The sequence below is a fragment of the Vicugna pacos genome, chromosome 15, assembly GCF_048564905.1.
Source record: "Vicugna pacos chromosome 15, VicPac4, whole genome shotgun sequence".
Lineage (NCBI taxonomy): Eukaryota > Metazoa > Chordata > Mammalia > Artiodactyla > Camelidae > Vicugna > Vicugna pacos.
Genome location: NC_133001.1, coordinates 28,087,665 through 28,110,787, shown reverse-complemented (window position 1 = coordinate 28,110,787; position 23,123 = coordinate 28,087,665). Strand labels below are relative to the sequence as shown.

General features: G+C 44.2%; 1 protein-coding gene across 1 annotated transcript in view; it reads left to right on the top strand.

Moving 5' to 3' along the window:
- PRKCE (protein kinase C epsilon) overlaps positions 1 to 23,123 on the top strand; it is a 472,021-nt gene that overhangs the window by 165,029 nt on the left and 283,869 nt on the right. Inside the window, exon 2 of the mRNA XM_006216450.4 lies at positions 12,505 to 12,568. Within this exon, the coding sequence (XP_006216512.1) occupies positions 12,505 to 12,568 (64 nt within the window). The remainder of the gene's footprint in view (positions 1 to 12,504; positions 12,569 to 23,123) is intronic.

Here is a 23,123-nt window from a genome sequence, read left to right as displayed (position 1 = left end):
TAAAGGCTAACAGTATAAAGTATAAAAATGTGGGCCACACCACCTCACAAAAATGGAGGAACACCATCGTATAGAGAAGGAGATTTGATCAAAGCAAAGGATTTTTAGTCTGGTGGATTCTATTCGGTTGAGCTAGTAAAGCTTCTCTTAAAAGTTTCTAACTGTATCCAACTAAGGAATATGCCTGGCCACTAACCACTCATAACTGGTGATTAGGACCAAGCAGTGCTGTTACCATTTGACCAGAAAATTACATGTTTAAAGAAAAAGGTAAATTTAACATAATTTGTCTCATTTTTAACTTGCACCTTAAAGAATTCTGCCATGAAAATCAGGACAACAGAATATCTTTTTTTTTTTCCAACTATGGGTAATTTACTGAGATTCCTGAGTGGGTTGTTTAATCTCACTGGGCCTCAGTTTCCTTACTTGTAAATGAGGGGATTGATATGTATTGAATTACATAATGTTCTTCAAGCAACAATGAGGTTATTGGTTGATATTTCAATTATAGTTACAGAAGAAAGTAGAGGAAAAGACAAAATTTAGAAAAACTATGGCAATATACAAGAGAAAAATCACACATCGTTCCATCCCCCTGTAGATAATTGGTTTTCCTTTGTGTATGTACCTACTCACACACATTTTATTTTTAAAAAGTCGGATCATAGTATACATGATCTCTTTTTTATAATCTCTTTTTTCCTCCACTTTTAATACCATATTTTGAACATCTTTCCATGTCATTAAATATGATTCTATAAGATCTTTTTCATGATGGCATGGTATCTAATGATTCAAATATGCCACAATTTATTTAAATAGTTTGCTATTATTGGACAATTTGTTTCTAATTTTACACCCTTGGAAATGCTGTAATAATCATCCTTGTATTTAAATCTTTTTGCACGTGTGTGATTTGGGATAAATTCCCAGAAACAGAATTGCTAAGTCAAAGGATTTTTGTTATATAATACCAAAGCACCCTACAGATTTTGTGCCAATTTATATTTCATTAGCAGTGTGTAAAGGTGCCTATTTCTGCTCCACTCTCACAGCCCTGCATAATATCATTTAAGATGATACGTTTTTGGAATTTCTGTTCAAGGTGGTCTTGGAGAAAATGTGTTTCTCTGTCTACTCAAGACCTCATTTAAATAATAGAAAAGGAAAAAAGTTGGGGAGGGGGTAAAATTTTATAACAAGTGAGCAGAAAGATGCCACCATCCAAACTATTTCAGTGAATTTCTAGGAGATGAAAGGGGAGGGCAGGGAGGCAGTGATGGAACAGAATAGAAGTACAAGGACAGCATAGTCCAGGACGTGTGTGGAAGGTCCTGGAGCCTAGCCGAGAGCCCCAGAACCCTTAAGGAGCTCCAGGCATGGAGACTGTAGTTACCCCAGAGGCAGGAGTGAGATGTGCAGCTGAAAACAAATGACTATTTGAAGGTCTGTACGTGGTATGTGTAGCGGGTATACTCATTACTCTCATTACGGAAGGACGTGGACCCAGACCTTGACTCCCAGGGTCAGAAATTAGAAGGTTCTTTTAAAAAGAAATGATATAATGGTTTGGGGGAGAACTAGCAAAGCTGGCGTGAGAACCCCCTGCTATCATGGCCGGCTCCCAGTCTCTAACCCTGTGTTCGCAGAAATATCTTGTGTCCATAAACCAAAAAAAAAAAAAAAAAAAGAAAACGAAAAAGAAAAGAAAGAAAAGGATGCTATGAGAAAGGAGCCAGAGAAAATAGGAAGGCACTTCTGGAAACTCAGCATATTATCATTAGAAATTTAAAAGTTCAGTGGAAGGATTATAAAATAAAGTCAAAGAAATCTAGAATATGGACTGAAAGGAGAAAAGAGATGGAAATGTATGTAATGAAAAGTAAAGAGACATAGGGATTAATCCTACTGATCCAAATAATAGGAGTGTCATAGAGAAAATGAAGAGGCCAATAGCAAAGAACAAATAGAAGAATATCTCCCACAAATCCAATAAATCAAAAGAACAAGTACAATGATTCAAAAAAGGACACCCTAAGACATCATTGTGAAATTTCAGAATACTGAGATTAAAAGAAGATCCTAAAACCTCCAGAGAGTGAAAATAAAATGAAGTCACCTACTAAACCACAGTAACCAGGCTGACATCACAGTCCATTGGCAATATTTATGTTTGAAGAAAATTCTGATAGATAATGATTTTTTTTGACCTAGAATTCTATATCCAGCCAAAATGTCAATCATGTGTGACGACAGGCATGCAAGGTCTTAGAAAGCTGGCTTTCTATGCACTCTTAAACAATATTTCAATCAGAATGTAGTTAATTGGCAAAGACAAGGGGATCGCCTAGAACAGGTAAGACTATGGATTCCATCAACAGGACTGCACCCAGCAGATCAGTGAAAATAAATCTCAGTACTATGGCTTAGCAGGGGACCAGAGAGCAGTCACTCTAGATTAGGGAGAGGGTCTCCAGAAGGGCAGACCCTGAGAGAAATGGACCCAGGGAATACTTGAGGATCTGAGAAAGGCAACTGGTAGAGTGAAAAAAAAAAAAAAAAGGAATCCATTTGAAATGATGCTCAGTATATTCTCCATTGAGTGGCACATGGATTGTCACATTGAGCCCGTGGAAAAGAAAGTGTATGTGATATCATTTACAAAGTTATGATACTGAGTAAACAATTCATTTTCAGATTTCAGAACCAAAGTTTACACAAAACATGGAACTGAACTACGATTAGAAGAGGATATCAGTGTTGTCAACGTTGTGAGCCTGACAGGAAAGACAGAGGTGGGCAGAGCCTGGGGAGGGCTGGAAGCACGCATGTCCTCTAGTTAGAATGTGGAGGGTCCAGGGATACTGTCTATAGTTCATGAAACAAGAAACTGACATTTCAGATTGCTTCTTCCAGTTGTAGAGAAGAGAGAAGGGACTGAGAATTGTGATGTGTAGTTACTTTGTGGGGTGAGGTGGTGAGTGAACTAATCCTCATCTAGCACAGCAGCATGGCAAGAACAAGTGTCTAAAATAAGAAATCAGGAAATTGAGGTACAAACGTTTTATTTAGGGACATGGCAGCGGTGACCAGAAAAACCCAAATAGAAATTATTAAAATTGGTTCCCTCTGGGGAGTACGGGGCAAGGGACTGCTGTTTCTCATCGTAAGTTCACACGTAGTTTGGATTTTTAAAACCTGAACACATCATGGAACTTACTTTTGTTTATATTTTAATAAACAAATGACACAAGAACACACAGCCCAAAAGAAACTTGGGCTACTTTGATAGGCAAAAGAAAAAGAAAACCTTTCGCTTGTTTAAATTTGTATTTCTTTGCTTAATTGAACCAAGTGATTTTGAAGTTGCTTATGACTCTTAGATTCCATGCTTGTGTGATTTTTAAAAATGTCTGGGTTTTTTTGTTTGTTTGTGTGTTTTTTGGTTTGTGTTGCTGTGATTTTTGTCAGATCCTTCTTTTACTCATAGGATATGGTTCCAGCTATATGATGCAAAGCAGTGGCAAACAGGACTTGATATGTAGAAAATCACCATACAGCAGTATTTCCAGGAGGACATTTATTCTTAGAAGCTGAGCATCCTGCCCTGTGTTTCTGTCTCATAGTCTGAGCCTCCCAGCTGTTTTGCTGTGGGGTTGGTGTTTCCTTCAACTATGAGTTCCAGGAGGACAATGGAAAACTTTGCTTTCATTGTTCTTGTGCCCAGGAGACAGTTCTCCCGTTGTGCACACAGCTTGGGCTCCTTGGACAGCTCATGATGTGTTCTTGCTCCAGGATCTCCTTGAGTCCCTGCCGTTGTCTGGCCCAAGGTAACGGGAGCATTGGGTCGGGAGTTGGAGAGTCCGCCTTAATCCAGACTCCTCTTCTTCACACTGAGAGAATGTGAGCAAGACACTTAAATCCCTGAGCCTCCATTTTCTGGTTCCCAAAGATAAGGATATCGCCTCCCTAACCCAGATAACACACATAAAGTGCTCCGTAAAGGGTGTTTATTAGAGTTGTGATTATTACTGTGAATGAAAGAGTCTCTCTTCATGAAGAGCTCAAAGTGTTGAATAACAGTTATAATGTCTTACAGGAGTCAGGAACTCAACATCTTTGTGAGCCACTGCTGGTGAAAGGTCCTGCTAGGTTGTGATATTACAGAGACAGAAAAGTTCCTGGTCTGGAGATAATTCTTCTGGTTGCACATTCCTGTGCTCCTGACTAAGCTGGCTCTGTTCCACGTGGATCCATTCAGTTCCACTTGGCGCCTCAGCCGATTCCCCTGCCTGGAGCCCAGCCCTGGCTCAAGACCTGTGGAACCCCCCACAAAGGGAACACGTGGCTCTGCCTGAGAGGGGCTTACAGTCTAGGCGGTAAATAAGCACAATGACTTGACAGCTGATATTTAGAGGATGCTAGCTGTAAGCCAGGCACCACTCCAAGTGCTTCACCCTCTCAGTTCATCCTCCCAGCACTATGAAGCAGGTGCCACTGGCGTTCTCAACGTGTAGGTGAGGAAATCGGGGCCAGCGCCACACAGCTTGTAATAGGCAGAGCCGGGATTTGGACCCAGTTAGGCTAGCTTCGGAGCCTTCACTCTCAATCATTGCAATTGGCTTAGTGTAAAAAACAGGGATAAAACACACAGGTACAATTACACCCAGCGAGAGAGAGCACTGCAAAGCAAAATGCAACATGCAGATGGGTAGTGGAGTATTTTTTACTTCCAAACACTGGGGTTAAGTGGTTACATTTCCTGCTGTTTGCAATCACCATCTTCTAGAAAGATACACAGTCATGTCCTGCCATTTCCATGAAAGAAGAGAGTAAAACTACACCATGACTGAGCGATGCTTTGTGAGCCATCACACTCTTGACATTAGGATTGGCACCTTTGGATGTTTTCTCAGCTCGAGAAAGCATTTGCATACACAGACTTATTTGTTTTTAGCCACCTCTGTCATCAGAGGGGGCCAGCTCTCTGGGTCTATTTCTGAGACTGTTGAAAAGAGGAAGCAGGTGCAAACTTGAGCTGACTCCATTTGCAACCTGTGGAGAGCTGGGATCTGTAACGTAGACCTCTGGTCCAGCCAACTGGACTTTCACGCGGAGACAATAGCTGCTGCCTGGTTGGTTCCTGGGACCTGGTTACTGGGGGTGGGAAAGCAACATGTCGGCCAGTTTTGAGGGGTGTTTATTGATGAAGCTCTCTGAGGGAATTGGAGGCTAGTAATGGGTAGTGAAAAAAGGTATTGACTTAAATTTTGTAACAAGTTAACTCAAGAACACGATTTTTAAAAATCAAACGGTCCAAAATAACGTAGCGTGAAGAATCATGCCCCTTTCCTGATTTCTGATCCCTCAATCCTCAGTCCTTGAGGCAACCCCTGTTTTCTGTTGATTAAGGCTCCTTTTAGTGATAATCTATGCAGAACAAGTGTGAGTGTGTGGGGGTGTGTGTGCATACCCACATAAACACCCATTTTATTCACAAGGTAGCCTAGCATAATAAACACATTACACCTTGCTTTTTTTCCCCAGTTAATGTATCCCAGAGAGAGTTTCATATAGGTCAGTACATTTAGATCTTCCTACTTTTTTTTAGGACTTGGATAGTGATCTACCAAACGATGTCCCATAATTTATTTAAGCCGTCTCCTATTCATAGATAATTTCAGTCCTTAAGGTCATTAAAAACCATTCTAGAGCATTTGGTCTAATTCTTTTGTTTTGCACATGAGGAAATTGAGATCCTCACACAGAAAGACAGATTTAGATATTTCAGTAAGCTCTTAAGCCTACATTTTGGATGTGTGTTTCTTGCCATTGCTGTATTTTGATCACAGAAGACAGAGAAGGTGGCTGTGCCTGTGACTGTGTTTTGCACACGTGGGTGGGTGTGTGAATCTGTGCCTACACAGGTAGGTGTACATCATGTTGTGTGACAGATGTGTTCTTGAAAAACTCTGAATGAACCCTTTTATTTTTAAAAATGGAATATGAAATTTTAAATGCCCTGAGGGTGGGAAGATGATTTGTTATTTAAGGGAAAATTGTAGAGCAATCCTTATGTGAAATGATGGCTTCTTTTTTTTCCCTTTTTCAAAAATGACTTCATTGAGGTATCATTTACACGCAAAAAAATGCATCTATTTTAAAAGTGTGGCTTGATATGATTTGATAAACATATACATTCATGTAACCACCACCCAATTAACATATAGAAAATTTTCATCTTCCCCCAAAGTTCTTCTGTGGCTCTTTGGCTTTTTGTTTTTGTTTTTAATTGAATATATACTTTAATATTGTAAAACACAGTATTCAGAAAATGATTGAATGATTCTCTGTGCCTCCACCTCCAGAAGATCACCAGTAGGCTTTTTGTCATTGTAGATTAGTTTTGTCTGTTCTAGAAGAATATCATGTAAGTAAAATAGTACAGTAAATACTCTTTTGGCTGCTTTCCCCTAGCGTTCGTTGTATTGCATGTACTAGTAGTTCATTCTTTATTGCTGAGTAAACATCTATCATATGGGTTCAGTATGGTTTGCTTATTCATTTACCTGTTCTTGGACATTAGGGTTGTTTTCAGTATTTGGCTGTTATGAAGGAAGCTGCTAGGAACATTTGTGTACATGTTGATGGCTTCCCAAGGACATCATCTCCATGATTCAGTTGTGCAGATCCAGTTTAAAGTCAGGCCATTCATCCACTGAGCCCATATGTACAAATGTGTATTAAATCCCTCCCCTGTGCCCTGCAGGGATGTACACTAAAGCCTACGTAATATCTTTGCATTACCATGGAAGGTGTTAGAGAAAGAAGCAATCCTCCTCTCCCCTTAGTGCAAGAAAGTAAGTGCTCTTGGAAGCCTGTGAATCAAGTGGAACCCTTAAAAATATTTAATTGCATGTGCCTCCTCTGCTTTTTAATCAGCCAGTGCACTTCCCCAATAGGAGCAAGCCCCTCAAATGAAGAGTCTTTAGTTTAATTGATGGCTAACTCTAAAATCAGCGCCCAGCAGCTGCTCAAGACTTGCCCATTGTAATGCCTCCATATTTTGTGCTTTCCAAAAAGCAGCAGTGAGGAGGACGCCTGCTGCAGGAAGGGCTTCTGCTCTGTCTGGCTTGCCTCTTCTGTGGCAGGCACCTCGGGGGACAGGAGTGTGCCCAAGGGCCTCCAGGAGAAACTAGCCAGCACTAAAGGGGCACAGGCCTTGGGTAGTGGATCCTCTGCTTTGGGTAAGAACCCCTGAGTCTTCTCCATTCTTCTCCCTCCTATTTCCTCCTCCCTTCCTCCCCACCCTCCTCCAAGTGAAAAAGAAAGTCTGTTACCTACGACTTGATTGGTGCAACATAGGCAGTGCCAGCCTCTCCTTCTCCTTTCTGGAGTCATCCTTTTCTGACCCGCCCTTTACTTTTTGCTTCTTTCTAGGCCTCAGTGCCTGACAACAGGTGGAAAGGGAAACGAAACTTGAATTGGGCATGTGTGACCTTTGTGGGCTGTTCTGAGGAGAGGTTTGCCTAGAGGTTTCCAGTGAAAGTTGAGGCTATGGTTAGGAGGAACTTTGACTGCGAATTTCTTACCTCGTTTGCCTCAAACTCGGTCACCCCAAAACACAGGCACGCAGACACCTGAGGGTCACAGTGACACACAGCGGCAACACCCAAGCCAGTTGCATGGGTCGGGTGCGAGCCCAGTGGTCAGAGCTCCTTGCAGGACAGGTGTGGTGTGGTGGGTGGAATATCGGACTCTGAGAGTCAGGAGCTGAGGGTCTGCGTTCTAACTCTGTCACTTACCTCTGGCTGTCCAGCTCCAGGGGACTCATCCGCAGAGACTACCATGTGAATGGTGCCCCCTGCAGTTGTGCAGTGTGTGTGTACTTTCACTAGCTGTGTTTATCTTCCTTAATCTCAGTTTTCTCATACGTGCAATCGGGCTAATAATCCTTGTTACCTTGCAAGTTAATTGTGAGGAATCAATGAAATAACAGATGTAAAAGGCTCTATGAATTGTCAGGCACCACCCAAAAAAGAGCCTGTGTTTCTTTTTGCTTTTCAAAATTGCTTTTCATGGTTTCTATGGTTTGGGCTCTTTCCCCTTTGCTTTGTTTCTGACTCACTAGAGTGGAGCTCCTGTTTATGCCCAGACCTTCCCCAAGGGCTCTGGGGGACAGGTGAGGTCTTCAACACATCGCTCTGCCTTACACCAACCTGCCTGGGGAGCCAGTCAGTTGCACCAGAGGACAGCCAGAGGCTTACAGTTAGGAGAACCCTGGGTCTGGGTTGTCAGGGAAGGCTTCCTGGGGCTTGAGACAGGACCTACCTCAGTCATTTCTCATGTGTGCTCCAGGCAGCCCTCAGTGGGAATCTGGCTGAAAGCTCTCTGAAGCCCAGTTTTTCAGTCTGAAAAGTAGAGAATATGTATTGCTGGCCTCACAGGAGATTAGATGAACTAATGCAGGTAAAACATCCAGCTGTGTCCCAGACCTAGTAGGTGCTCAGACAATACGTGGTCACCCTCCTCTTCTCTTCCTCTTATAATCACTTCAAGACCCTCTGATGACCAGGGCTATAGCCTTTTTTGCTGCTGGATGTGAACCTCTCACCTTAGTTCTACATCTGATATTCACAACACTGTAAAGTCATCAGATGTCCTGGAATAACAGGTAATAACATCAACTTTGGGTAAGAAAATGCCTTTTGGGAGAGGTTGGGGGGAGCTTGATAGAGTAGAAAGAACATTGGACTAAACAGTGATTTAAAGACTTGGCTTTTTAATAATAGTGCAATTACTGCATATTCTTGGTCAGGCACTATACTAAACACTGTACATAGATTTTCACATTTAACATCAGGACAGCCCAAATGTCACAGGACCTGTTATTAGCTCCATTTCACGGAGAAGCATTCTGAGGCTTAGAGAAGAGAGTTGCGTGCTTCAGGCCAGAAAACCAGTCAGTTCAGTCTTAAACACCATGTGCTGAGCAACTCCTGAGTGCCAGGTGCTTTGCATGTGTGTCTTGTGGGATTTCCACAACAACCTGTTTCACATATGAAGAGACAGAGGCTGAGGTTCAGGGAGAATAAACAATCGCCTGGCCTGTAAGTGACAAACCTGGGATTCAGCCCTGGTCTGATTCCAAAGGCTGTGTTTGGCTCCCCCACAGTTCTGCTGCCTTGCTTCTGGCCTCAGCTGGAGGGATAGCCAAAGGTGCTGGAGGTTGAAAAAGAATCATAGTCAAAGAAAACAGACGCAGTATCTGAGAAAGCACGTCAAGTAAAGGTATGAGGTTCAAGGAGAGTTGATAAATGGGCTTGCATCTGGAAGAATTGGGAGGAACCCGGGGCCTGGGAGAAGGGGCTGAAACTAACCCCGGGAGTGGTTGGGAGGAGGGAGGGTTTCTGCTTTTATGTAGTGCCAGCTGCCTGGTGGCGATGCCGACTGTCAGCTTGCCGGGGTTGTGCAGGGCTGGGCACCTACATTGCTTCATCATCCGGACCACATAATTGTGGGCAGAATTTGTGATTAAACTAATTTGGCCATGAAGTTGCAATGCCTGCCACCCTCTTTTGTACCTGATAACCCCTCCAGCCATCCACATTGAAGTCCCACCACCCTGGATGGATTCTCAGAGGTTCCTCACTCAGCTGGCTGGGGCTCAGCCAGCGCTCTGCGGCCATCTGCCCAGGCTGCAAAGCTCTTTGTTGCTTTTGGCATGTTTAATAGCTTAATTTCTATTTTTCTGTTTGGAAATGCCGTTCATCGGCATTGAGGCAGCAGTGGGTGCTAAAATGGTTTCTGATTGCTATCTTGAATGTTAATATCCTAATTCATTTTATCATCCATGACCTGTCCCCCCTGCCACGAGTTCTCACTCCCCTTTTGCAAAGATAGGCACGCCGCCTGCCTTCCGATATGCCTCATAGCCCATCTCATTCCTTCAGTCTCCCTCCCTGCTTTTCTCAGATACCATTGTACTTTGCCAGTGAAATCCACAGCCGTGGGAAATCTTTGACTTGGAGGATATGAGAAAGTGTTTCTTTTTGCCGGCGCGGTTTAATAGGAATGATCTAATCTCTAAAAGGCATACATTATTTAAATTCCATGCTTTTGGACAAGGGGGCCCCTGATACTTTTGAACTGTGGCGGGGACAGGATTCTGGTTGGGCTCTCTTCAGTAGAGCTGACTGTTGGTTTTCCTGTTTGTAATTCAGGGCAGTGGCCAACTTATGCTGTGGCAGGGGGCATTATTAGGGGTGAGGGTGCTGGAGGACATTTTCTTTACCCAGAAAGCTAAAATCACGGACTTTTGGGGCAGAAGGGATAGGGAGAGTGATCTCCTGGCATCACCAGTGTGTTATTTGGTTCTCATCTGTATTCTAAGTTCAAGATCCTCAACCCAGGTGAGCGGCCCCTGTGAGGCCACTCGACAGTTCCCTGCTCTCCCTCCCTCCCTCCCTCCCTGCCCTGTCAGAGCACCTGAAATGTCACAGGGGCCTCACCTGGGGGGCATTGAAGACCCTTGTTGATGGAACTAAAATTTTGAGGGAAACATTAAGCCCTTCCAGCCACTAATGACTGAGTCTGGAAATAAAGTGGGGCTCATGAATGGCTCAGGGAACCTGTATTAGGAGTGGAGTGAGATGTCGAGGGGACAGACCCAGCGAGCATCAGTTCAAGGTGAGCTTTTACCTTATAGGGAGTATATGGTGCTCCTGATACAGCTGCCTCTTCTTCCCTTCCTGCCTTCTTGGAATATCACCTTGGTGCAGGTGACCTGCCTGCCTGCCTTCCTGGAGAACGGGCTTGGAGGGTCAAATGATCCCAGAATAGGCTCTGGGAATTCTGAGCCTTTTCCCACCTCCACAAAGGTTTATTGGGTGTTTCCCGAGCATCAGATAGTAAGCTAAGCACTAGAGGTGCAAATAGGATTATCACAGCCGAGGAGAGAGACCTGCAGACCACATATCACAGCTTAATGGGAGCCGTGGTTGAGATATGTATGTGTACTGTGGGAACACGAATGAGGGGGTAATTACTTCTGACTGGGAATATCTGGAAAGGCTTCAGAGAGGAGGCAATAACTGCCCTTGACCTTGGAGGAGGTGGAGATGTTCACCAAGGCTGACCCTTCCTAAGTAGTACTTGCTAAATGTGTGCCTACTCAGAAGAAAAGGAGAGACAAGTGGTTCCTGCCCTCAAGAAAGTCGCAGCTTGTTGAGGAGACCAGCCAGGCACATCTGAGCCAACTGGAGCGCTGCAGAGACAGATGGGATTGCGGAGGCCGGGGTGGGTACCAGGGGTGCTCGGCGGTCCGGGGTTTCTGGAGTTGCGACTCTCTCTCGTGAACAGTTTCTGTAAGGGCAGTTCAGACCTTGGAAAGATATCGACTGCAAGAGGCCCAGTCCCTCTGATTTTTCCTGCTAGCTTGGTTCTGTATGGAAGTAAACTGTGGATTGGGTGGTGGGGAGGGAGGGAGTGAGGGTTGGTGAAGAAGGTTGATGGTGAGAATTTAGCGCTATTGGCTGTCTCCTTACAACCCTGGTAGAGTCTGGGGTTTGCAAAACACACGTACCAGCACATCCCCTGAGCACGGGGGCCCCTCAGTCTCCCACAGTCAGCACTGCATGCCCAGCCTGTGCTGATGTGCTTCTTCCACCTGGAATGCCTTCCCTTTCTTGCCTTCATGAAGTCATCCCAGGCTGCTCTTTTACAGTTTCAGGCTCACCAGATACTGTGTATCAGTTATTCTCTATCCCTCATCATTAAGCTGTGTTCAGCATTGTTCTCTGGTTTCTTTTAACTCCCCAATGAGATGGTAAACACTTTGAGAGCAGGAATAGTGTCTTATGCTTTTATCTCCCTGTGAGCAATTTGTGGAGTATAAAGGACAGGGGCTCCTATAGATAGTCTTGGCATTGAATCTCAGCATTGCCACTTACTGGGGAACTCTGAGATCCCTTATCTGTGAAATGGGATAACACAGGGTTTCATGAGTTTGAACATCAACCTCGACACTACTGGCATTTGGAGCTGGATAATTCTTTGTTGTGGCGACTCTCTGTAGGGTGTTTAGCAGCATCCCTGGTCTCCACCCATTAGATGCCGGTAGCATCACCTCCTCTCCAGGCATAACAGTCAAAGATGTCTCCAGATATTTCTGTGTCCCCAAAATGTTCTTTGTGTCAAGTGTCTCCTGTGCCAACTTTCCCTTATGCAGCAAAATTGCTTCCAGCTGGGAACCATTGTGTTGACACTACCTTTTGGGTGTGCATCAGACCTCCTCGTTACTGCTTCCGGAACATAGTAGATGCTCCATAGATGCTGCTTCTCCTTCATCCCTACTTCCCTCAGCACTTGGCATGTTGTAAGCTGATGACGTGAATGGGGCTGTGACCCTAGGTTTTAGCAGTGTGGGCTGGAAAGGTCTTGGAACTCTCGGGTTGCCCCCACCATGCACTAACAGAGTCACTGTCATTTTCTTGATTGCAGATTGATCTGGAGCCGGAAGGAAGAGTGTATGTGATCATTGATCTCTCGGGGTCGTCGGGTGAAGGTAGGAGAGTGTGACCTCTCGTCCATTGACCCCTCTGTCTTTTGGTCTCTCCCTTCCCTCTTTGGCTGGGACATATTACAGTGACATTTAATTAGCTGGCAATCTTTAAAGGAAAAGGTTATTTCGAAGATGCTTTCGCCTGTGTACCAAAAGGGACCAGCCATCTGTTAACTTTGGTGGAGCAGAGGGAAGATTTTCCACTTAACGGAGTGAGGCCAATAAAGCAGGCATTCTGCACACGGGTGATGCTCAGGCAGGCTTCGGTGGAGTGGCTGCCTCTCCCTGAAGGCTTGGGGGGGTTGGGGGGGGTTGCGTGTGTGTGCAGTGGAAGGAAGTAAAACCAGTTGGTCTAACGGTATTCAGAAAGGAAACAAGTAAGTTGTCAAATTTCAGAATCTTATTTATTAGAGCTTTTATAGAAGTGTTCCTTTTTATTGTACCAGTTCCTTATGCAAGCGGAAAGCTCTGCCCTTAAAGAGAAATCATGGGGTGAGGACATCTGCTCCCCACTGGCTGATTAGACAGGGGATAGATGTTCTCTGAGAGCTGGGTTTTCCTTCTTTCTTCTTCTCTCCGTCTTGTCTTTGCTCACTTACTACCTTTCAAGGCTGTGTGGTGGGGGCGGAGCAGTCGGGGTTGGAGGGAAGACTGGATGGTAAAAATTTGTCCACGTGGGAACAGGGAGACGGTGGCCGACTTGGGCTTGAGGGAGGCTCGGAGTTAGGACTGAAGCTTAGTTGTTGGGGCCATCTTTCCTATCCTCTCTGTGGACAGGGGACAAAACAGTTGGCTTAATATTACGGCAGAAAGATGGGGTAGCGCAAGGTGGGTTCCTCTCGGCAATGAGAAAAAAATGGCGTTTAGAGGTTGTGGCCTGAAGGGAATGGCAGACACTCGGGTCCCTCAGCTCCTGGCTGGAAGACCTGGGCCTCTTACAGCACCTGCCCAGAACACGGGGGATTAAAAGCACAAAGTCACAGCCCCACACACCTGCTTGAGGGATGAAGCTCCAGTTCAAGGTTCAGTCATGGGAAGAGGGATTATACAAGCAAATTTGAAGGAGCTGGTCCGGTGATGTGCTTGACAGCGAGGCCTGATGATTTTCATTTGGCTAATTTATCACCCACTTTCAACAGGTGTTCAGAATAATTTAATAATTGTGTGTACATGGAACTTATAATAGAATTCAGTCCTCTCTTAATAGATCTCAATTATTTGGCATAGGTTTAAAACTTAAAACATCCTTCCAAAATTGGTCTCTTACATTTTCTACTCTTTACTGCAATTACATTTGGGCGTTTCCAACTTTCCCTCTCGGCTCTGGGCTCTGAACAGCCAAGAATAGAAACTGTTGTAGAAGATGTGGAGATTTAACACTATTTCGTATGAAATATTTAAGATGTACAAAAGAGCCTAAAGAATAATAAAATGGGTACCAGTGTATCCACAACCCAGATTAGGAAGTAAAGCCCCAGGGGTTAAAGCCTTGCATTACTTAACATAGCGTGTGATCCCAAATTTACCAGAATTAAAGGTATTACAGCAGTCTCCTGACTGGCAAAACATTTGATGAGCAAAAGCAGTCCCCTTTTTCCTTACATAACCTACATGCAACAGGATAATTAATTAAATATTTTTTCCCGTGCCAAGATACTGGGGAACCAATGGAAGGCTTGGATTATTTTTTTCTTTGAAGAGATTAATGACTTGTAAAATGGTAGAAGGTGTCCTTTTTTACATTGGAGGAAAAGGATATGGACAAATGAATGAATAAATAAATCAGAAGCAGTTGATTTTTCTCTTCTTGCTTCTATGGCTTCTTGCATGTGAATGGCCAAAGCAGTTTTCACTGGGCTGAATTCTTAGGCTATTTTTTAATCTCTTTCATCTAAAGAAAATAGAGTTTACTTCAGAAATGCTGACACATGCCAGACTCTGAAAGTACTAGCATGTGTTGCTCTGAAGAAAAGGAGAAGTTTTTCTCCTCTTTTTCTCTTGCTGTTCCTGGATTTGGAATTCTTTTTCTAGATGGTTGGAAGGGCTTCCAGCAATCTCTTCGAAGAAGCTGATCTTGGTGTGTTCTGTTTGTATTCTACACGTCTGTTCCCCCAGTCCTGCAGCTGGGACTCTGAGGGCTCCTGGTCCAGAGGTGGTTTTGTTTTTGGAAGGGTTGGGAGGATGAGGAAGGGAACAGAGAATGAGAAGCCACAACGTTTGTTACCTAGATTGTATGAGAAGGGTCCAGTGTGAAACATGGTTGTTACACCCAGACTGTGGACGTTCATTGGTTCTTATTTAAGTCTCTTCCTTTAGTGAAAAGTCCTAACTCTGTATTCTAAGAAAGGGTGAGAAAGAGAGTTGAAATAAGGCATAGCTGACATTTTCACAACTCTATTTTTCTGCCATCACGCATCCCCTCAGAGCGCCTGTTTCAAGTGCTCCAGTCCCATCAATGGAAAGAAAAATCATAGAATATTTGCACAAACTTTACAACACATGCAAATACCAGGGAGCTCAGAGAGAGGTGTGGGGGTGAGACTGTGTGAATACACCCACTTCTTCTGGGATGTGCCAAAGGATTCTTTTTCTTGCTAACATACTGTAGAGCGCCTGGACTTCTACGTCTGCTAGAGCTGGAGCTAATGTGATTTCTGACTGTCTAATAAAATTCCATTGCTTGCATGTCCTGTGTGGTTCATCATAATGGGATTTGACGGTGTGTGCTTTAGCTAAACCAGGCAACCTAACCCCCGACGTAAGGGGTCAGGCTGGATGACAGTTCAGGTCATTTCTGGTCATGAAATTTTGATCTTCGGCGTAATTTGAATAGACATCTATCAGAGTTCCAGGATGAGGGCTGGCTAATATCTGTAGCCAGTAGAAGGTGTTGACAGGTACTGTGTCAGGCACTTTACGTATAGTATCCCATGTAGCAAACTGCCTTGGAATGTTTTGTACAACCCTTGAGGCTCAGATGCCTCTTAGTGTTTGCTTTTATTATAACTAATGAGCATGTGGCTTCCTGGTAAACATGGCATTACAGGCTCACCAGATACTTAAATCAGAGCATAATTAGCCCAGGTAAAAGATGCATAAACAACAATGTATGTAATCCTCAGTTTTGCAAATTGTTATTTCCTGTTGTGCGTATTAGTTAGTATTTCTTCCTTTATTGTGATGTAATTTGTATATTATTTCTATTGTTTAAAACAAGATAATAAACCATTATTTGCAGGCTCCCAGGGAGGGGCAATCAGAGCCTGACCTGGGGATTTCTAGGCTCTTCTTCCCCCGCATTCCTTCCAGGTGTCGTGTTCACCCAGGAGAGTTCTTCAGAGTGTAGACCACAATAGACAAAACAAGAAGTGGGCCTTAGTGGTATGTTGGGATCACCAAACTGTTTCCCCAATAAAATGCCGAAGATACCAAATAATTGGAGTGATTTTTGCAGCACACCTGTCAACAAATGATGCAGTTTGATCAGGTTCAGGAGTGAGTGCAGATTGTGGAAGCGGAAGATGGAGAGCAGGGCGCAGGGGCCACCCCCCCCCCTTTCTTCCTGAGGCCACAGGCTGCAGAAGGCATTCTGCCTCCTCTCTGGGACCAGCAGCAGAGAGAGTAGAAAGAGCACAGCCTTAGGAGTCCATCAATCGTGAATATAAATCCTGGCTCTCCTTTTTACTAGTTGAGAGTTTCAGATTTCTCACCCATCACTAGGGATAATCAGATCTATGGTAGGTACCATGATGGGATTGCTTTAAGGACAGTGCCCTGGCATATAAATATCCTCAGGGCCCTGGAGACCTGAGGGCCAGGAGGTGGGGAAAGCACTAACCCAGTGCCCAGGAAGGAGCAGCAGGCAGGGTATCCAGGGAAAGAATTTGAGGGCAGGTTTCTCAATCCAGGACATGGCATATTCAAAAGAGCAAAGTGACAAAGAGGCAATTTATAGAATAATATCTACATCTAGCAGGGGCTAGGAGATTGCTTTTTACAGAGTTCAGACATTTGCCATAGTTTTGCCCCATTTTCTTTCTCGTTCTTCCCCGTCTTTCCCCTCATGAAGTATTTCCCAAAAGGACACTGTCTAGCTTGTCTGTGTCCTGTGGCCCTTAGTGTTAGAAATGTCTCCTTGTCAGAGCCTGGGCTTGTGCCCTCTCTGCTCAATGCAGGCTGAGAACACGTGGTCCCCACACTCTCACTGGATCTGGGTAAAAGCCCTTCATATATTTGAAGACAGTTATTAAATCTCTCTTCTTCAGGCTGAATCAATCAAATCCCTTAACATTTTTGAAGAGATAGTTTAGAAATCTTACCTCATCTTTGCAGCTCTCTTCTGGACTTTTTTCCAGTTGCACAGACAAATAGATATGATCGAACCTGACTTGCTTCATTCTAAAATAGTAACATGTGTAGAGCAAGTATTACCTCCGTGTTTGGAGAGATGGTCAAGTGATGTGCCCAAGGCCAAACAGTTGATTACAAGGCCCTGTTGGGTCCAGACCCCAGGCCATGATCCAGGGCCCTGCCTGGACCATGGCCCCAATCATGGCCCCAATAATGAGTTTGCCGACATGACAAAGACCTCCTTACTGCTTTTAAGATTTTAGTTCTTTTCTTCAGAATGCTTTTTACAGAAATAGGAAGGTAAAGTTTTTATCTTTGAATCTAGAGATGACCTAGAGAGTCCCTTTTATAAATAAGCAGATCTGTTCTCCACTCTCAGAAATGAAAACTTCTATGGTCACAGTTCAGGAACTCAGGCTCTCTCTACAGAAAGAATCCATAACTAAGTCTTGGTTCTGCAATGAGACTGGACTCAAACCTCAGCAGGTTTGTAATCTGTCTTACCTGCGTCCATGGTAAGCATTAGAGCAGTGCCTTCAGGGTCGAAATGGAGGGGTGGGACTTCCTCTTGAAACTCTGCCTCAGCCAGTGGGAGGCTTCTATCTAGATAACATCTTTCAGACCCCAGAGTCCAACTGAAGCTTCGGTTCACAAGAATTCTACCTTTTTTCTTAGAATTTCTGTAGTATTTAATCTGATGCCTTCTGATTGTCAGGTAATTAAGAACCATTCATTCAAGTGAACAGTACTCACCAATTCACTTTAACAAATGTGTTTCATTTGGTGCCCATGCTGAGTCTGGGGACTGGGAAGTGGAAAGTGAGAGATGGTGTTTACAAGAACACATGGCCCTTGACTTCAAGGAGCTTGCAATTCAATTAGGAACCCCAGACTTACCTTGGATATGAACATGTGGTTCCCATACTGTCACTGGCCCTGGGTAAAAGCCCTTCATATATTTGAAGATAGTTACAGGACAAAAGCATTAGGAAACAATGCAAGGCAATATTACATTGAGTGACTAATTGGGTGTCACCTGGAGTTCTCCAAATGGGAATAAGTTGAAGCTGGAATAATGCAGGGAATTTCAAGGAAGAGGTAGGGCTTGGGCTGAAAGGAAAAAACAGGTAGACTGGATTGACGGAGAAGACACGAAGAGGCCGTTCTGAGTAGAGGGGATCGTGTCATCATTATCAAAGACGGCTTTCTTATTTTTAGGTAAGGCTGGTATTGACACCATAAATTAAAAATGCAATTTGTGTTCTCAAGGAGCTTTCAAAGAAAGACAGTCATCAGTGTTGTAGATAGAGATTTTCATGCTATGCAAACAAGAAAATGAATACCTTAAATGACTGAGCTGTGTTTAAAGGGTAAAGCATGTGTCTTCATGGTCGAGGACTCTCACTCACCTTGGCCCCCAGGGAGGAGAGATGCTGCAGATCAAGTTTGGTCAAGTCTGGGACATGGAGTAGAGCCGATTTAATAAGCACAGGACTTATTAGGTGATTAGAAGGCCAGGCCCAGGTACAGGCATCCCTGTGTGGTCTTTTCTGCACGTTCTCTGGGACCTTCCTCAGCAGTCTCGTGGCGGCCCATGGTAAGCACTCTACCACCCTCAGCATTCTCCTCCTCTCCAGCCTGTCTAGCCAGTGTCCCAGCATCAAGCACTGACACTCCCACTCTAAAAGCTCTTTTCAAGTTCTGTTCAGTCTCTAATGAGAAACATTGCTTGAGAGGTTAAAGAGAGCCCTTACCCTCCCAAATAGGGGACGTCAAAGCCAGGCACCCACTCTAAGCAGCTGATCGTTCTCCCTTCTCTGAGTTGCTCAGGCAATAAAGTCATGGTCCTTCTCACCCCACAGGGTCCCCAGACATTCATGGACAAGTTGGATTTGCCAGTAGCATGTGGAGAACAGAAACAGCCACAGCATTTGATAAGAGTGAAATTAACAAAAGCCAGATGTTCAAAAACATTGATTTTGCAATGTGCACCCCACCCTGCATAACTACTTGCCACTGATACTCAGTCTCCAGATTTTTGGCTCCATTCTTTGTCCTGATGGAATACATGCCTGTTCCTAGAAGTGGCCATATGCACCAGATGAGACAGGGGGAGTCAGCTTGAAAGCAGTGAGTACCAAACCCCCATTAAGGGGTTTATAATGTCACAGAGAGACAATGCTTAAGTGTTTGATGAGAAATGAGCCAAGAAACCCTCATTTCCTTCCAAATAGGCTCGAGGTGCACAGCAGTTCCTCTGAAATGAATCATCCACGGTTAACAACACCAACTGCCAACCATTAGCAGATGAAAAACAGAATTGAATCCTGAGTGTTTGGAGAGCAGGGCTCTTTAGGATCACTCCCAAAGCTTCCTTCCTCTCTGCCATTAAGGGAGCAGAGATGTGCATTTTCTATTGACTTGTGTGCCTGTTTTAGTAATGAACTAATTGAAGGAGGAGGAGTCATGTTGAAGAAATAAGCTGATAGAAAGGGTGGGTTTATAATAGATCCTTGGTAAAGAAGTGAGCCCCATGTTTCCTGGCATGGTCTCTGATTCTGCCTCTGTTGTCTTGCTATACATCATCTCTGTGTCTTCTTTATAAGAAGACTGTTTCGGGAAATTCATGTTTGCAGCTCAGATCATACTGGGTCAAAGTGGCTTATAATTTAATCATTTACTGTTGTTGATGTCCTTGTGATTTGGCTTAAAACAAAAGGGTATTTCCATTCATCTAACCTAATTTAGAGAGTTGTCTTTCAGGACCAATTACTTTATTCTTTTATCTAGTTGAAATTGGCCAGTGCTGACAGTTTTATTGATTTTCCTTATTACCTAGCTTCGTTGAAACACTCACATTTTCACAATCAAGTGCACTCACCATCTTATTTGAGTTGCTAACCCTGGGGCTTTTATCTTTCTCCTTTATTGTAAACCTTTGGTGTGAGTTTACCCGCACATGCACAACTGAGAACGAATGTCTCTGAATCTTCTCTTCCATCTCCCCTTGGTCCTTGGTTTCCTTCATTGGAAGCATTATGTATTTACTTATCTAGAGAATACTAGGTCCTGGGACTGTAGAGCTAATGAAGATGGTCCCTGCTCTGGGCTATCTGTTCTCTTAAAGAGGGAGGCAAACAGTAGACCAATAAGCACAGTAATGTGTTTCACCAGTTGGGTAGCTGTTGGGAGAACAGGCTGCAGTGGGACCACCGTGGAGACTGCTCTTTCTGGAGTAGGCAGTCAGTACATAACAACCTCCAGCACTTCCACATGCTCTCATCAGCTCCATGGCAACCCAGAAAGGCAGGTAATAATGGTTATCCTCCTTTCTGGGTTGAGGAAACAGAGCCACTGTCCACTGAAGGTACATCTGGTCAGAAGATAAAATAAAGGCAAACAACTGAGACTTGATTTACCAAAATGTGAACTCAGGAAATACATTTGATTTATACATTCATTCAGCCTATGCCAGTCACTCTTTCTGGTGTTAGGGGCACCTAAGGGAACAGCGAAAACTGAAATCCTTGCTTTTAGAGGCCTTCCATTCTAGTGGACATGCTTGTGGGGTGGGAGCTGTCTTTGCAAGATACATCACACGCTGGGAATAGCAGTCGTCTCTGGGGAAGGGAAAGGGTGCATTTAGAAAGGAAGAAACCTTTCTTGTCAATGCCTATCATCTTGGTTTTCTTTCCCATGTATGTGCATGAGCTGTTAAAACAGTTAGAAAATTTGAAAACAAATCAATTAAGTGGAAATGTGACCATTCCATTACACACAGAGACTGTGACTTACCCATGGCCAGAGGCTCTGACAGATTCCAGAAGACCTAGGTAGAGAAGAATGACCTTCAGGATCCACAGCGTGAACATCTAAGGACAAGATGCTCCAGGCATCCACGATGCCCACTTCAGGTTCTCTAGAGCTCAACAGACCTCTCTGCTTTGCAGTGGGATATACCAAAATCAAGGATTCCCTCAGATTGTGCCTGTTGCCGAGGACTGAGCACCCCCGACATGGAGAGGCAGGTGGACCAGGTAGCCAGACTCTCATGGAGTGAGTGATGGATGAAAGATGCACACAGAGCATTAATTCCAGGGAGCCGCTGGCCTCTGCATGCCCAGCCCTGATGTAGAGAGGCTCACACCCTTCTGGGTGGACAATCCCATGGGAGTGTTTTGACTAGCACGGGCCCCTGCTCTGTAGCATTTAGGGCCACCTGCTGCTTATCCCAAGCTTGGTCATCTCCACAAACTGAGAGGCTGCACTAGCTGGGGTGCCTTCTGCCCAGCTAAGTAGGGCACACTGGCTGCCACTGGGTCATTCCTCCTCTCCAGGCACTCAAGTCTGCCTGTTTCCTGACACTGAGAATAATGGTGATGTTTCATTCGGAGAGCTGTTCTCTGCAGCAGGAACCCATGGCCTCAACTATTAGCCAGGTGTGAATTCTTTGGGAAATGTCAGAAAGAGTGAACTCAGGGCAAGTTTGCTTTCAGGTGTATATCTATGTTATTGGGACTAGGATTTCAGAGACACCTGCATTTTTAAAAATATATTTTTATTGAAGCACAGTCAGTTTCAGAGACACCTGCATTTTAGCTTGTGTACCACAATTAGTCAATTACTGGATGCACCAATTGATTCAACAGAGGTATATGGAGAGTCTGTTGCCTGCCAGGCACCATGCCAAGAGCTGGAGAAACAAAGATGGAAAAGACATAGGCCTTCAAGTTGCTTCCAAGCTAGCGCATGTCCAGCAACTAGTCATCTGTTCTACTTGGACCTCACTGGCCTCCATGATACACAGAGAAGGCGTGAGACTAACCCCCCTTGTCCCTCTGCAGTTCTGAGTTAAAACCAAGAGAAATGTGTACAGAGCAGAACACCTGGAAGGAGGAAGGGAAAGAGAACAAAAATTTGAAGCCAAATCTCTGTCCAGAGATTATTTTATTTAAACCAAAATCAAGCTGCCATTTTATCGCCCCTATTTTACAGATGGGAAAACTGAGGCTTAAAGAGTTTTAAGACTGGGAATCACCCAGAACCTTTGAAAATGCAGCTTCTGACTCAGTGGGCCTGGGGTGGGACCTAAGATAAGCATTTCTCACCAGCTCCTAGGAGGTGCCCCTGCTGCTGGTCCTCAGACAGCACTTTGAGTAGTGAGAAGTTATAAGATGTATAATTTCCCCTCTGAACCCGTTTCTGTGGGATTGAAAATTAAAAGGGAAATCTACTTTCTCTCTTCCCCAACTTCCAACCATTTCTTCCTTCTCAAAATCAATACCTTTGGATCCTTTTTTGTTTAGTATCCTTTCTCTCTCGATTCTCCTTTCTTCTGGGAAAGGGCTGAGAAGGCACTTGGTATATTCCTAATGAGGTAGCCAGTGCCTGGGTCCTGGTGTTCCAGTCCTGGCTTTAATCATCTGTAGAAGGTCAAAACGGATAACGTCGGTGTTCTTCAGCTAGGAGAACAAGCACCAATTTATACCTGGAAAACAAAAAGCAACCAGTCAGGATATTGGATTTTTTGTTTTGTGTTTGCTTTTCTATAAATACCCTCAAGTATTGAGTGGTGCTTGAATTTGATCCCACTGTGCTAATTTTCTCCTGGATCCTGGGGCTTTAATTAAAATAACTCACCCAAGGGACCTTGCTAGAACTCACCTCTGCGCGCTCGTCCTCCAAGGTAGGCAAGTTGCACCTGCGTTTAATGGATGGAGAAACACAGAGGGAGTTCTGGATTAGGTGCTGGGTACACAGTAGGGACATAATTTTTTACTTGTCGAATAAATGAATGCATGATGAAGTGAAATAACAGGAGAAAGTGTTACTTTGAAAGGAAACTATGGAGATAAACAAGGTGTTTGGACTGACGTTGCTTTGAATAATCTGTTGTTTCACATTTTGTTGTACAGCCAATTTCACGGGTGGGCGCGGGCCTGCACGGTTAAGCTTTCTGTGCCTGGTACTTATTAGGAGTGTTCTGAGGCCACCTCAGAGCCTCCACACACATCAAGTCCCCAATTATAATACCTGTCACCTTCCTGTTAATTCGACTACTTCTTTATTCTTTCAAAATTTGATTTCAAGGTTGCCTCCTCCTGGGGGCCTTCCTACGCTGGCCGACCCACCCCACTCACTGGTTCACACACTGTATCCCCTCCCACACTCCTCTGTCTTTCTGTACAACTATGTACTCATATATTTA